Below are 15256 nucleotides of genomic sequence, written 5' to 3'. Positions count from 1 at the left end.
GCAAATGACCTCAAGAAAATCATTGTCTTTGACTTACTACTGTAATGTATTACAATGAATAAAGTCCAGCAGCTACAACCTTGGAAATCTCCATTTCATCACAACTCATCAACACATTTTTTTTTCTGTAAACAATTAGAAACCACACTTTTATCACAAGTGATCAATACATTTTTCTCTCAACAATTAGAAACCGCAGTTATTTTTCTGTAAAAAATTAGAAACCTCAGTTTGATCACAACAGATCAATACATTTTTCTGTAAACAACTAGAAACCTCAGTTGCATCACAACCGATCAATACTTCTTCTGTAAACAATTAGAAACCTCAGTTGCATCACAACCGATCAATACTTCTTCTGTAAACAATTAGAAACCTCAATTTGATCATAACTGATCAATGCATTTTTCTATAAAAAAAAAAAAATTAAACACCTCAGTTTGATCACAAGAGATCAATACATTTTTCTGTAAACAACTAGAAACTAGAAACCTCCTCACTCAGCTCTAGTTTTGGTTGAGTTGCTTAGCGCAAAATTGGCAGTTTGACAGCATTGTATATATCTTCAATAGAAACATCCTTGGGAAGAGGATTTTGTTTGAAGTCCCAAACATCAAATTCAAAGTCAGATTCTTGACCTTTGCTAGATTCACCGTCTGGAAAGAAAAGGCCCTTTCCTTGTTTCAGTATCTCATCAAACCCTGCCTGAATGTTTATTGTGACCTTTCTTGTCCCTCCACCCTGTTTTGCTCTGACCTGCTTTGTCACTTTATTGTCTGTGTGAATCCACCCTATTTCAATATTTCTTGTCTGTATTTTGCTCTGCTTTTTGTTTTGTTGGATGTTTCTGGCTCCTCCTCCCCTCTGTGACTTTCCTTTCGAAGTTTGAGCTTCTCTCTTAGTTTCTCAAAAGGCCTTGTTTTCGCTTTGACAAGTCAGTGTTAAGCTTGCAAAAATTTAACAAAGCAATCCTGTCTCCATATGATAGAAGATAATTTGCCAGTTGAGCATCTTCCATGAGCAGGATGACCTCTCTGTCAGTCTGTGAATAGGGAAGAGGCATGTCTGTTAACTTTAGGTGAGAGAGGACAACAAACCTTAAATATGTAAAATGATAAGTAAAAACCAAGACATGCATCATTTATTGCGTTTACTGTGAAAAAAAATATTTAAGTGATAGTTCAGGTCTTTTGATAGTTGGATGTATGAGTTACTTATCCATGGTCAGTGTATTTCCTGCAGTAGATGATGTTCAGCTTGCCCCTCTGTAGACAAGCAGCATGTAGTGCTCTTACAAAAGCAGAGGATTGTTTTCCTGTAAATGATACCAGCAATGAGTCTTATTTTAGGCACCTGAAATGGGAAAATACAAATCCATGTGACTGTATGCTATATTTTGACCATTTTTGGCACATTACATTGTTGTCATAGTGCCTGGTCCTTTGATACTACATTCCCTCAACCATACGATGTCCATATTCCTGAACAGATGTGCAGCTGTGCCTCACCTTAATCCACAGATTAGCCTATGTAAATGTAAAGCACTGAAAAATGACTCAAATGTAGTCTAACCCTATTTTCAGGTGGGACCCATTTAAGGTGGCTAATATATAATATGTTGCTGGTACCATTTACAGAAATACAATGATCTGCTTCTCTGCTGGTACTATGCACTGCTTCTGACCATCATCTACTGCAGGTAATACACTGACTGTGGATAAGTACAGTAAGTCATTCAGCCTGACATCAAAAAACCTGACACACCCCTTTATAAAAGAGACAAAAAGAAGGCTGCCAAATACTGTACACAAATACCATGGACCAGTGTTCACAAAGCTTCTTCATACAAAGAGTTGCACCTACAAAACTCTAAGGAGATTGTGAATTTGTGACACTTTTTAAAGAAGAGCTAAGAGTATATGCTACAGTAGATCCCAATAAAGAAAAAAGTTATTCACAAGTTAAAATCTGTTAGAAGCAGACAGAAGGGCATTAGGGGCCTTAAGGGTTTATAGAGAATGTGACGTCACGTCGCGTTGCATTTTGGGTGTGGGCGCCATTTTTAAAGGTACGCGAATGTAAATAAAAGTATTGGGAAAACTACCTAGAAGAAAATGAAAAAGAATAAGAGCTAGGGGAAAAGGACAAGAAGAAACGGAGATGGAGAAGGAAAAAGAAAATGAAGGAGAATCCTACTTTGGCAATCTTAAATTAACCGCAAAGCAACGATACACAGAAAAACTCCAAATTATAAACGGTGTTGATCCATACGTTCTAACGACCAACGACTGGATTCAAGACCCCGATGTGCTCCCTCCACTGACGCATCCGGACATTGTGAACTATCTTGTTTTTGGACTGAGTGCATACATATTAAACGAATTCAAAACTTATAAATCTTTAGCAGCCAATGAGCAGTTCACCAGTGGATGGGTGCAAGATCTGCTCATTCACAAGCCGGAGAACTGCGAGAACACAATCACACTGGCAAAGGTAAGGTTGAGCAAATGTGTATGTGCAGGGACGGTTTTTGCTATGGGCGATGTGGGCAACCGCCCAGGGCACAATTTACTTGGGGGCGCACGAAAAAAAAACGCTAGTCTTCTAGACTACCGTATTGACCCGCACATGCCGCGGCACCGGCCGCTACCGCGCCCACCCGCTCAGGTCTGCCGGATCTGACAGGTGAGCGGCCTGATGCCGGCCGGTCCGCCTGATGGCGACTGATGGTGCCCTGGTGCCGCGGCCGACTACGGCCGCGGGGGCGGGTTGGAGTAGTAACATGAAAGGGCGCAAGCCAGTAATTTCGCCTAGGGCGGCAGGCAGAACCGCCACTGCGAAGGAGAAAAAGGTGTCAAAATACAAAGAAAAAACACTGGTGTCTGTGTCATGGACATACACAGTGACGGTTCTGCCTATGGTCAGCTCCTCAACTTGTTTCCCTTCGTGTATTTTCCACTTAGAAAATGAGAAAAAGCGGACGCCATTGTCCAGTTTTTTTGCCAGCTCGATTATGTGATCTGCTGTGACAGTTTTTTATGCAGCAGTACTGCCCGACCATGACTACTTTTAATTGGTTTGACAACTGATTTTAGGGAGACAAGAAAACGGACAAAGGAAAAAACATTCGCGTACCTTTAAAAATGGCGCCGACGCCCCACAATGCAAAGCGGCGTGACGTAACATCAGAGAGGAAAAGAGTGGAAATACACAGAGGAATGAGAAATATTCTGAATAACACCGAATGATTGCGAGCTAATGAAACACGTAGCCTTAGGAATTTTCCGCAATAATGACCGCCTCGCTGTACATTTTTCCGCTTATTCTACGACTGTTGCCAAGGAAATGAACTAGTTGACATAAAATATTATTTTTCATATGATTTCATTGATTTAAAAACGAGTTCATGCTTCCGCAAATAAAAAGAGCCACATACGTTGTTATGGACACGGAACTGCGTGCATAGCAACGGTCTGTTATACATAGCAACGGTCAAATGCTACAGCTAGCTAACGTTAGCTAGCTAGCGCTAGCTAGCCTATATCAGACCACACGGGCAAATGCTACAACTAGCTAACGTTAGCTAGTTAGCTAATAGTGCTAATATCATTTAAAATACCATGGGTGTACTGCAAACAGACGTTATGCATGCAGCTCACCTTCTCCATTCAGCCCAGAAGAGAAGAGGGAAATGGCCTCTTCAGGTTCAGTGCTGAGTTTGGTTATGTCATGTGACTTACCAGGGAATATTTGAATACAAAATTTCACTGTAATAATACTGTTGGATGCTGTGAAATCCTTGCATTTTTTTACTGTGTTGCTGTGATATTACAGACCTTGTTGTGATATAACAGGGGTGTTTTGATTGCAGGATTTTACTGTAAAATAACAGTTAAATGCTGTAAAATCCAAGGATACTGTAGTTTTTACAGGTATTTATTGGGATATTACAGGGGAAGTTAATTACAACAAGTTACTGTAAAATAATACTGTTAATTATTGTGAAATGCTGGTAATTTATTACAGTGCACCAGTGACAGCAGTGTTTTCAAATTGTCTTGTTTTCACCTGTCCACATGGGAAAATTAAAATATTATTAGAATACAAATATTTCTCTAAAAGTTGTGTTTTCAATGGCCAACAAAGCTGTTTTGATGAGGACAGAAGGCTGAAACGGAAAGAAAAAAAATAGATAGATAGATAGATAGATAAACAGACAGATAGATTCTTTCAAGTGTAGCCTGTGGCCTATACCAGGACTGGGGTGACCAAACAATACTGATTTGACTGATTACAATCTTAGATATATTTATTGTATATACTTAGCCCTTATTGTCTTCAGTGTATATATTTCGCATATTTAGTCTCTATTGTATATACTTTTAATTTCCCAGTCTGGGATCAGTAAAGTATACCTATCTATCTATCTATCTATCTATCTATCTATGTAAAGTGCTTTTTTTGAACTCATGTTATTTAATTCTTCAATCTGTTGAAACTAAATGTGATGTGTGCTGCTGCCTTCTTGTCCAGGTCACCCGTGTAAAAGAGATCTTTCATCTTAAAATGGGAATTTACCTGTAAAATTAAGATTAAATGAATAAAATGAAATAAAATAAATAGCAATTATTATTTTTGGGGTTGGTTCATTTATGAGCACTATCCCTTTATGAGAATAATGATGGACGGGAGTGAGATTTATCCAGAGGAAATAATCGCGAACCACTGAATCTGACCTCTGCTGAGGAGGCAAAACAAGATGGGATTAATTATGTATTGCAATTAAATTACCAGCCAAAGTCCATGTTGAAGAGACAGTGTCTCAGTCAGGAGGGGTGCCATAAAGATGACCATGGTGTTGCTTTCAGTATCACAATGCAGCTTTCAGCATATCTCTAACTACATTAAAACATGACTGTTTTGACAATGAGTCAGCGGCTGTCTTCACTGATGTAACTTCAGATGATTAAATAATCAGCTTATCTTTTCACCTGTAAATAAAGTGAATCACCCATTGTAAGATAAACGAAAAACATGTAATTAGCACATTCATCAGTCTCAAACATTTGCATGCTTTTGCTCAATTGATGTACAAATCCTGTTGATTTTCTCTTTTGAAGGCAAATCAGTCTAATTACTGACTGAACCTATTGATATGTAATGACTTTTCTCATATAACAAGAAACCTGATGCTGCTGTCTGCATGCATGTGTAGCACATGTGAGGCAAAAATGTATTTGCCTCAGTAAATATACAGTACATACACAGTAAGCTCATCAAGACATATCAGTGAACAGCAGCAGGATGTGCTCCATCCTGAAACAATGAGGTTGGCTTGATAGTGGCACTAACGGAAAGGTCATGAGGTCACCAGAATCAATAGCAGTCATTATCTGAGGGTCATGAATGTGCACAGGAAATATGAAAAGATTCAGATAAAAGGTGTTTGAGTGAATGCGCTCAGAAACTGAATGTTTGGCCTGATGGTGGTGTAAATTATTGCAGTCTCAAAGCACATTGAGGAAATGTGTATAACAAATTGTATATGACATAATTCATACAGGAAATATAAGTTTTTTATTTTTTACATTTGATAATTTGTCCTTGTTTAACACTTGCTTTAACTTAAGCTTAATTCACATTTCCTAAATTGATAAATTATATAATATCAAGTCTACTTTCTTTTCTTAATATTTGTGCTTGTTACATATGAAACTGTGCACAGCTTCCACAATTTCAGCTCCCATGAAGTTTAGTTACTTGCATTTTTGCCTCCACAGTCAGAGTGTGGATTAAAAATAGCCCAAACGAAGTGTTAATGCTACTTAGCAACATTTAGAGTACAGGCACGTGCAATTCTTTGGGGTATTTGAAAGAGAGGAATGTTGTTTAGAGAAAATAACCCTTTGGATACAAGGGGAAAGAAAGCCTACAAGGAATGGGGGAGGGGTGGGCAAATGGTGCGGCCACTTAGAAGCCTTTGATCATTTCCCTTATTACTTGCAGTAAACTTTGATTAAGTCAAAACAATGAGCAAAAGGTCTGTCTGTTCACTCATCTTGAACTAATCACTTTCCTTGTCCTTCCTCGGGCTGTATGAAGGTGGATCCAGCAAGAGTTTCTCATTCTGGGATGGAACAGCTGTGCCCCGGTTCTTGACAGGGGGTTTAACACACTCTCAGGTCTGGATTCGGAAGTTTTTAAGCTGTGACTCTATCCGACTGAGGGACCGGCTCACTCAGCCACACAGAGGGCTCAACCCCACAACTTTCAGAGGCAAAGAATTACAGAGGCACTTTTCCCCCTCAAGAGCAGGGAGAATTTTTCATAAAGAATGGGAGATTATGATGAAGACACTGCGTTCCTCGGCCAGTCTGGTCCTTACTTCTGGAGCACCTTCTTCCTTCTAACCAGTGTTTACGTCTCCACTGGATTCAATGGACTTTATATCGTCTTTGTTGGGGCAACTCCACCGCACCACTGTCTAATTCCTGAGGTGAACCTGACTGAGGAGTGGAGAAAGGCCATAATTCCCATTGAGATAGTGGATGGTGAAGAGGAGTTGAGCAAGTGCAGCAGATACAGCCTGGAGGTGGTCAGAAACCTGTCCGCTGAGGGATACGTGCCAGGCAGGGACGTCAACGTCACCGGACTGAAGCAGGAGGGCTGTTTGGACGGCTGGAGCTACAGCAAAGACATCTACCAATCCACCATTGTCACTGAGGTCAGTGTGTGTGTGTGTGTGTGTGTGTGTGTGTGTGTGTGTGTGTGTGTGTGAGAGAGAGAGAGAGAGTGAAACATTTCTGTACAAGTTCTTAACTTTGAGAAAATTTCAATTCTTTCTTTCATTTTCTTTCACTTTCACAAGAATTGCTCTAACAAAACTTTTTGGTATGTCAAATTCATGTTTTCTAACAGTGGGACCTTGTATGTGACAACGAGTGGAAAGTTCCATTTGCATCGTCAACCCTCTTTGTAGGGTACCTGGTCGGGTCCCTCATTTCCGGCCAGCTCTCTGACAGGTATTTCATCTTTATTAATCAGTGACATTGACTGAAATGTGTTTTATCATAAATTGGCATGATTGGATGTAGTGCAGTGCAGTTCAGTACATTTGCCTGTGCAGGAATATTGTATTAGAAATACATATATGAACTGACAAATTGAATTCAGTAGGACTTCTCTCAGTGGGAATGTTACTGAGAGACATGGACCAGTTTTCATGATCATGTCAATAGCGCCATCTACTGTTGAATGATGAAGTTGAATCTCTCCAAGAAGGATTTATTCTTTTCATTGGCTCAGGTGATCAATGATGGCAGCTTCCAAGTCTGAACTCATCAGCCATTTTATAGTGATAGGCGCTCAAACATCAATATCTGCCTCTGTTTCAGAATAGTTTTTAGATCACAGCATGGGTTTGGTAGATTTAGCTATCAATATCAACCATATTTTTGTTCATCTGTGACTCAGTCTGAAATTGTAATTTATTTAATTTTATTTATGTCCCATGTAGGTTTGGGAGGAAGAAGGTTGTTTTCGCCTGTCTTGGGATCCAGTGTGTCTCTGTCTTCCTGCAGTCCTTCTCTCGTTCATGGACGATGTTCTGCATCATCTTTCTCTTTGTTGGAGCTTCCCAAATTTCCCTGTATATATCTGCATTTGTACTAGGTAGGCGCTGTGGATTCTTCTTTTTCTGAAGTCCTAAATTTCAAGTCTTTGGTCTTTTAGGCATAATTGTCTTTCATCTGGAGTTTCTTTTCATGACAATTCGACCTGTTTCATGTTCTGCTAATTCATCTCCTTTATCAAATACACACCATTTAACTCTTATTATGTTATCCTAAACAGGAACAGAGGTGTTGAGTAAGTCGATGCGTGTGCTCTTCACTACTCTTGGGGCTTTTCTCTTCTACTGCATTGGGTACATGACGCTACCCTGGATTGCATATGCCATGAGGGAGTGGAGGACTCTTCTTGCTATTCTTTCCTCAACGGCTGTGGTCTATATTCCTTTGTGGTGGTAGGTACTTTCAAATTCTTTATGAGTTCTCAGTAACTTTCTCATGATACAAATAGAGGCTGGTGGCGTTTCAGCTGCAAACAAGCATGGCTTTTGCTGTCGGTGCCCTGCTGGTGTGGTGTACGATGGGGGCAGGTACGCTTTGGGGGAAGAGGCTATGAACATTTGGCTCAGGGAGGTGGTATAGAGGAAGTGTTATAACATTGCCAAAACAGACAGGACAAATAGTGATGAATAGGATTCCTCTTTGTGGGAGTGTGAATGCAGAAATTTTATGTTCTTGTTTTTATTACATGCAGCAGTGAACTGAGACATGAGCTCACCAAAACTGATTGAATTTATTCTCTGGGAAGCACCAGTTTGGCAAAGTGCACAGCAGTCCATCCACTGCATTTATATGGAGCGTTTTTTGTTTCTTTTTTGTGCAATCAAGCAGAATAGGTTTGCAATCAAAAAATTTATCTGAGTGCAAAACTTCTGAATTCGCAAAAAAAAACTTTAAAATTCACACTCACTATTCACACAATATATTTCTTGATTGCAAACATATTCTTTTTGATTTCCTTATAAAGAAGCAAAAAATACTCCGTACATTTAAAGTTGTATTAAATTGAGTCAACTTGTCATTGAGGCCTACAGGTCCCGGTGCTACTAAAATTTTTAATTGTCTCTCTATTCATCAGAATCAGAATCAGCCTTATTCACCAAGTATGTATGCACATACAATTAATTTGACTCTGGTTCTAGACTCTGGTAATTGGACTCTTCTGCCGCTCTCATGTACTTACACAGAGTTAGACATACAAGCACAGTAAACAAACATATTATCGCTATGTACAGAGAAGAAAAAGGAAACAAACTAACCAAAAAAAAAAAAAAAAAGAAACTACCAACTAATGGAAAAAGTGAAGTAACAGACATTAGTGTTTATCAGAGTGATGGTCTGTGGGTAGAAACTGCTCCTGTGTCTGGTGGTCTTGGCGTGCAGTGCTCTGTAACGGAGAGGGAAGAAGTTGGAACAGGTTGTGTCCAGGGTGTGAAGGGTCTGCACTGATGTTTCCTGCCCGTTTCCTGGTTCTGGAGATGTATAAGTCCTGAATGGAGGGCAGGTTGGCACCAGTGATTTTCTCTGCAGTCCTGACTGTCCACTGTGGTCTATTCCTGTCCTGTTTGGAGGCTGATCCAAACCAGACAGTGATGGATGTGCAGACAAGAGACTGTGTTATTGCAGAGTAGAACTGGATCAGCAGCTCCTGAGGCTGTTTGAACTTCCTGAGCTGTTGCATGACACAGTAAAACAATATAAGTTGTCTGGATTATGGCCTACCCCCTTGCCAACATGTATTATCACTCATTCTTATCAGCATGACCTTGAAAAAGATCATGCTGATAAGAATGCACATTAAAAATGCACATTAAAGCACATAGAGTGTGTAGACAGGTCTTTCACGTGTGCTTCAGATGCTCATCCTGGTCATGATTCAAAAAGACACTCATCTCATTTATCCCCTCGTGTTAGGGATGAGACCACAGTGGGACACAGACCATTTGGGCTCTGCCAAATTCATAAGGTGTCCATGGAGGTCTCTGTTATGAAGAGGTCTGTAGGCCGGTAGTTTCTTAAAATTGAGTAAAGAAAGTCAGAATTGTAAAAGCCTTAAAAACCTCAAAAAAGTTAGTTAATTAGCCGGTTGTCCTGAAAAAAATATGAGCTCTGGTTTCTGTCAGAAACAACTGAGAACTGCAAAACGGATGTTTTCTTAGATATGTTTATAGTCATTGATAGGAGATATGATTAACACTGCTTTATGACATTTGTAGTAAACCTAAACTGATTGTGCAGGTTCATCCCAGAGTCTCCTCGGTGGCTGGTGTCTCAGGGAAGAGTGGAGGAGGCTGAGGCCATACTGAGAGATGCTGCAAGGAAAAACAAAGTTGAAGCACCACCAGTGATCTTTAAAGAGTCTGAGGTGAGGTGCATATTTATTCAAAATGAAACCATGGTAAATGAAAATTATAAGGTCCAATTCAACTTGCTGATCATAAACAAGTTATTCATATATTGGTGCTCTAAACACAGGTCTTCTTATGTGACTCTTTTTTTGTTAAGTTTTGTTTTTTCAATTGGATACCTTTGTGTGTTGCACTTGTGTGATTCATCAGGAATCACCACCAAAGTCAAAATTAATTGTTTCTTCGCCCAAAACCTATTTGCATGTGCACTAAATGTCATATAAATCTGCTCTGACGTGTGAGGTATCTTGCTGACAGGCACGCTAATGAGTGGAGACATTCACTTCCTGCTTGGCAGAGGTGGCAGTCTTGCTGGTAATATTTCACTTTGTGTCATGAGAAAGTTTAAACACATTGAGTTTCTTGTTTACATTGATTTTAGCTGGAGGCTTTGCCGCCAACTAAAAAGTATACCATACTTGATGTTCTGAAATCCAGCAACATACGGTGCATCACACTGATGAGTCTGCTTTTATGGTGAGTGATTTAGATTTCTGCATTCTGACAAGAAATAATTGTTAATAAACACTGAAAAGCTAAACAAAAGTTTTGTGCATATGAGGGAGCCAACTGAATCAAGAGAGGAGTGTTAAAACACAGGGGACTGGGCCACAACAAACAAATTAGGAAAAATACATACGTTTTCACTGCTGACATCTTCTAGTTACCTGACAACATAAATAATGTGGAAGTGGCAAAAATGCAAGCAATCAACTATTTTTTTTTTTTTTCAGGATGGCAATAAACATAGGATATTTTGGATTATCCCTAAACACCTCCAACCTAAGTGGCAATCCATTCATGAATTGCTTTTTATCAGCCACTTGTGAGGTTCCTGCCTATATTGTGTCCACTTGGCTCCTGAAGAAATGTCCAAGACGAGCCCTTCTGTCAGCATTCCTCATAACTGGAGGAGGGGTTCTTCTGCTCATCCAGTTCATCCCTGATAGTAAGTAACCTGTTTATCAATAGTCAATTGCAGAATAGGTGTTATTTTATCCCGATTATTTTGTCAAAATATGAGGTGATTGATATAATGAAGAGAATGAGCTATCCTGCAGCCAATGATGTATTTCACATAAATGCCCGGAAGCAAAGTAAGACATGGATTTAAAATTTAGGATGTTTTGTACTGTAAATAATATTCACATTTATCTGCTTTTGTGAACTGGTTGCCCTTTCACATGCAAGAAATTGCTCACCACAGTCTTGGTGGTGAGTCATCAGTTATTTACATGGCAACAGACCAGTGAAAAGGCCTAGATAAGTAATTGTTCCATCAGTGAGACATTGGGACTTTGTCATCAGGGAGCATTCACTCATTAAGTCCAACAGGATGTCATCAGGGTTGCTTTTGCCCTTGAAAGCTGAGAAGGCAGTTTCCAGGAGGTAAACTTTATGTAGGAGACTGTTAATACTGCCAGCGTGTAAACTAAACGGATATGACAGACAGAATGAGACTGCGCTGCAGTTTGCATCCATATGTGTTGCAAAGTCCACTCACATTTTGCTGTAACTTAAATGTTTATCTTAGTTAGGGTTATGGAGGTCACTGGTGTCATCAAAACACTTTCAAAAGGTAAAGCATCGTTTTATATAAAAATGTGCTATAGCAAATTAAAACATGTCTGTATAATGTAGTCCATCTATGAGCGGAATAACACAATGATGTATTGCTGGGGTTGCTGGCAAGGGGCTTACTGGGAAACCTTTCCAAGTAGGCAGCATCATGACATCAAAGTTAGTGAGCAAACATATTAGAAAGCACATACAAATGTATTTGATATCACATAATGGTACTGCCTTATCACATATACAATGCAAACAAAATTCAAGAATCTTGTTTTTGTAAGAAATGTGCACTGGCAACAACTGAATTTTCTGTATCAGACTAGTAATAAAGTATTCTGTATTAGACTCATTATAAAGTAGGTTAAATCAGCCTCCAACAAACAGAAGCCCATTCAGCTCGCCGGTGTGCCACATGAGGTTATGGCATGATGTCAGAGTAGATGCCAAATTTTAATAGGATGAGATCTCATTTAGAAATGTAACTCTTTAAATGCTCTCTCACTCTTCCCTGCAGCCCTTCATTATGTCGCCCTGGCACTGGAAATGTTTGGGAAGTTTGGCTTCACCATGGCCTTCAGCGTCGTCTATATCTACACAGCTGAGATCTACCCGACTGTGCTCAGGAACGTGGGCATCGGCATGTGCTCCTCTGCTGCTCGCATCGGCAGTATCACAGCTCCTTATGTCATCTATTTAGGTATTTTGAGAAAGCCTGAGAGCAATCCTAAATTTCCTGTTGGATATACTCATCACACATGTAAAAGACAGCATGGGGAAATTGTCTTTTTTGGGGGGTAAAGTTTGTTACCATGTAAAATGACATGGTAAATTCCAGATTTTTGGATGGTTGTTATATAAAGCACTTCTGGTGGGCAACATTCAGTGTGAAGCATGTAACACAGAGATACTGTATGTTACATGTAATAAAGTAAAAAAAAAAGGTCTGCATAACTCAACTCAACTCAACTTTATTTATATAGCACTTTAAAAACAACCACAGCTGAAACAAAGTGCTGTACATAAATGATCATAAAACAACAAAACAGTAAAAACAGTAGAAAGAATAAAATCAGTCAAACAAATTAAAACAGAGCGACGTCTCATGCTGGGATTGAAAGCCAATGTACATGAATGATCATAAAACAACAAAATAGTAAAAGCAATTAAACAGTAAAAAGAATAGAAACAATAAAACAAATGAAACAGAGCAACATCTCATGCTGGGTTAAAAGCCAATGAGTAAAAATGGGTTTTAAGACTGGTTTTAAAAATGGACAGTGAAGAGGCCTGTAATGTGCACAGGTAAGTCATTCCAGAGTTTGGGGGCAGCAACTGTTGGCTTTGCATAGATTGCCATATTTGCACCATACTGTCAACTCCCCCAGCTCTGTTACATGGCACCAGTTGCAAGCAAGAAAAAACTGTGCTCTGTATGATATAGAATTCTGCTATTATTCATGATATACTGTACAGGCCAAAAGAATGCCAAGAGTGTGCAAAGCAGTAATCAGAGCAAAGGGTGGCTATTTTGAAGGAACTAGAATATAAAACATGTTTTCAGTTATTTCACCTTTTTTTATTAAGTACATAACTCCACATGTGTTCATTCATAGTTTTGATTCCTTCAGTGAGAATCTACAATGTAAATAGTCATGAAAATAAAGAAAACGCATTGAATGAGAAGGTTTGTCCAAACTTTTGGCCTGTACTGTATATGTCTGACATCTGCTTTTGTTTTTGCATTTGCAGGTACTTATAGTAAGTTTCTGCCTTATATTGTCATGGGAAGTCTCACTATTGGTTCATCTGTGGTTAACCTCTTCCTTCCGGAGACCCTCAACAAAGATCTTCCTGAAACACTGGAGCAGATGCAGCAATGTAAAAGGTAGGTACACCTCAAGTTAGGGTCAGACTTCTTTACAATATACGTCTTTCACACCTAATTGTGATCACATCTCATGCTAGGAAGGGTTTTACTGAAATGCTGCAGGCTGTTGTCACAAAAAGTGAAGACAGACTTCAGCAACATGGAATAACAAGACAAACACTTGGTCAAATATTGCATATCTGCTAGAACTGTGCCATACACTAGTTATCCATCTTTATCAATTTTGCACATTTCTCAGTTTTGACATGCTTTTACTTTTCCAACAGGTTGTGCAGGGGACTCAAACCAAAGACATACACCTCGGAGAGGGGAGGGACAGCAAACCCATCTCTACTACAAGAGGCAAAACAAGAAGCATAAATTCTGCCATTTGCTAAATGGTTCTGTTTAACTTAGTATCCCCACAGTGGGCACTGTTAAAGGTTATGAGATGCCATAAATGCAAGATGATGTGCTGCATGTGTAAGTTATGTGAGCAAGGTTCATATGTATTGTATGGCAGAATACTTGATTCATTAACCCTGCACAATCTGATAATGTGTCCTTACATATATTGTCATGCAAAAGCAGAAAATTTTAAGGACAGGTGGGCAAAAAGTTAGGAAGAAAGGAGGAAAATGAGGAAAAAAGAGAGTAATGCCATGTACACGCTAAGCCCAGTAAATTTTGAACCAGAGTGTGCCTTCCACATTACACCACACTTGCATTCTTAGACCGTTTCCCAGAATCGTGCTGTCCACACTGAAACGCCCCGAGTACCTCGGTATTGAGGATACGCAGGATATGTTGTGTGTAGGCTCGCACGTGTTCAACACTAGTTTACAGCCTACATCACATGACAGTCTTACATCAGCTTTTCTAAAAATCGCAGTTTCCCCCATCCACACTACAATGCCAGACCAACAGCTTCAGATTTCAAGACTTTAAGTGAATATTTTCCAAAAGTGCTATTGAGGAGGGTGGGACATGCAGGCGCACATTTTGTCCTAACTGCATCTGTGCGTCTGGGCGGCACATCATGACAGGTGATGCTATCCACAGTGTGAGCCTCAAGTCCATGTGTCAAAAGCTAAACCATTGTTTCAGTTTAAATGACTTTGGCAGGGGCAAAAGTAGTGGCAAGAGTAGTGGCAGAAAAAGCTCTCTACTCCCACGACCTGCACACAAACTCATTGATTTAAACTGGAGTGATCTGTTTTTTTGTTTCTGTTTTTTTTTGTTTGTTTTTTTTGACACCTGCTTGCTATACTTTGAGTCTCAACAAGGCATACAGCGTGGATAGAAGGCCAAAACAAAGAAAAACTGATGCATTTAATTTAAATTTGCCTCTGAAAGGAGGAAATGTAATGAGAAAATTCGAAACTCATCAATAACAATTTTTGGCTTTTTTTTTTATTGCTCACAAATACCACACATTATGTACATACTGTAGCTATGAGCTGTAAAGAGTGAGCTCATTTTTTTTTTTTTTTTAAGTTTTGTTTTTATCTTATTTAGATACAACTCATATGATGAATTGTTTGACTTTATCTGAAAGACTGTACAATGCATATATTGCTGTAATCCTACGGGTACCAGTAATTCTATTAAAACAACTGTGATGAAGAAAAAGAAAAAAAAATCCAGCAACCTATTTCCACTTTATTTCCTAATCATTATCATCATTATTATCTTTTTTAAAATCAGAGTATTAGCATGTATGACCATATCAGTTCTCTGGGCAAAAGGAAACTCACTGGAGCAACACAATCTGAGCCATT

At 39.3% G+C, this 15256-nt stretch overlaps 1 protein-coding gene across 1 annotated transcript; it reads left to right on the top strand.

Annotated features, from left to right (window-relative positions):
• Positions 1–2115: 2115 nt before the first annotated feature.
• On the top strand, positions 2116–15256 carry slc22a5 (solute carrier family 22 member 5). The gene is made up of 11 exons (XM_030069666.1): positions 2116–2493; positions 6103–6724; positions 6919–7022; positions 7517–7671; positions 7852–8023; positions 9867–9993; positions 10419–10513; positions 10771–10985; positions 12123–12305; positions 13358–13493; positions 13763–15256. The coding sequence occupies exons 2-11, from the start codon at positions 6335–6337 to the stop codon at positions 13854–13856; spliced, it is 1671 nt and encodes a 556-aa protein (XP_029925526.1). The 5' UTR covers positions 2116–2493; positions 6103–6334; the 3' UTR covers positions 13857–15256.

This window comes from Myripristis murdjan, chromosome 14 (genome assembly GCF_902150065.1).
Source record: "Myripristis murdjan chromosome 14, fMyrMur1.1, whole genome shotgun sequence".
In the NCBI taxonomy this organism is placed as follows: domain Eukaryota; kingdom Metazoa; phylum Chordata; class Actinopteri; order Holocentriformes; family Holocentridae; genus Myripristis; species Myripristis murdjan.
Note: the sequence above shows the minus strand (reverse complement) of the source record. Positions and strands in the feature narration are given on the sequence as shown.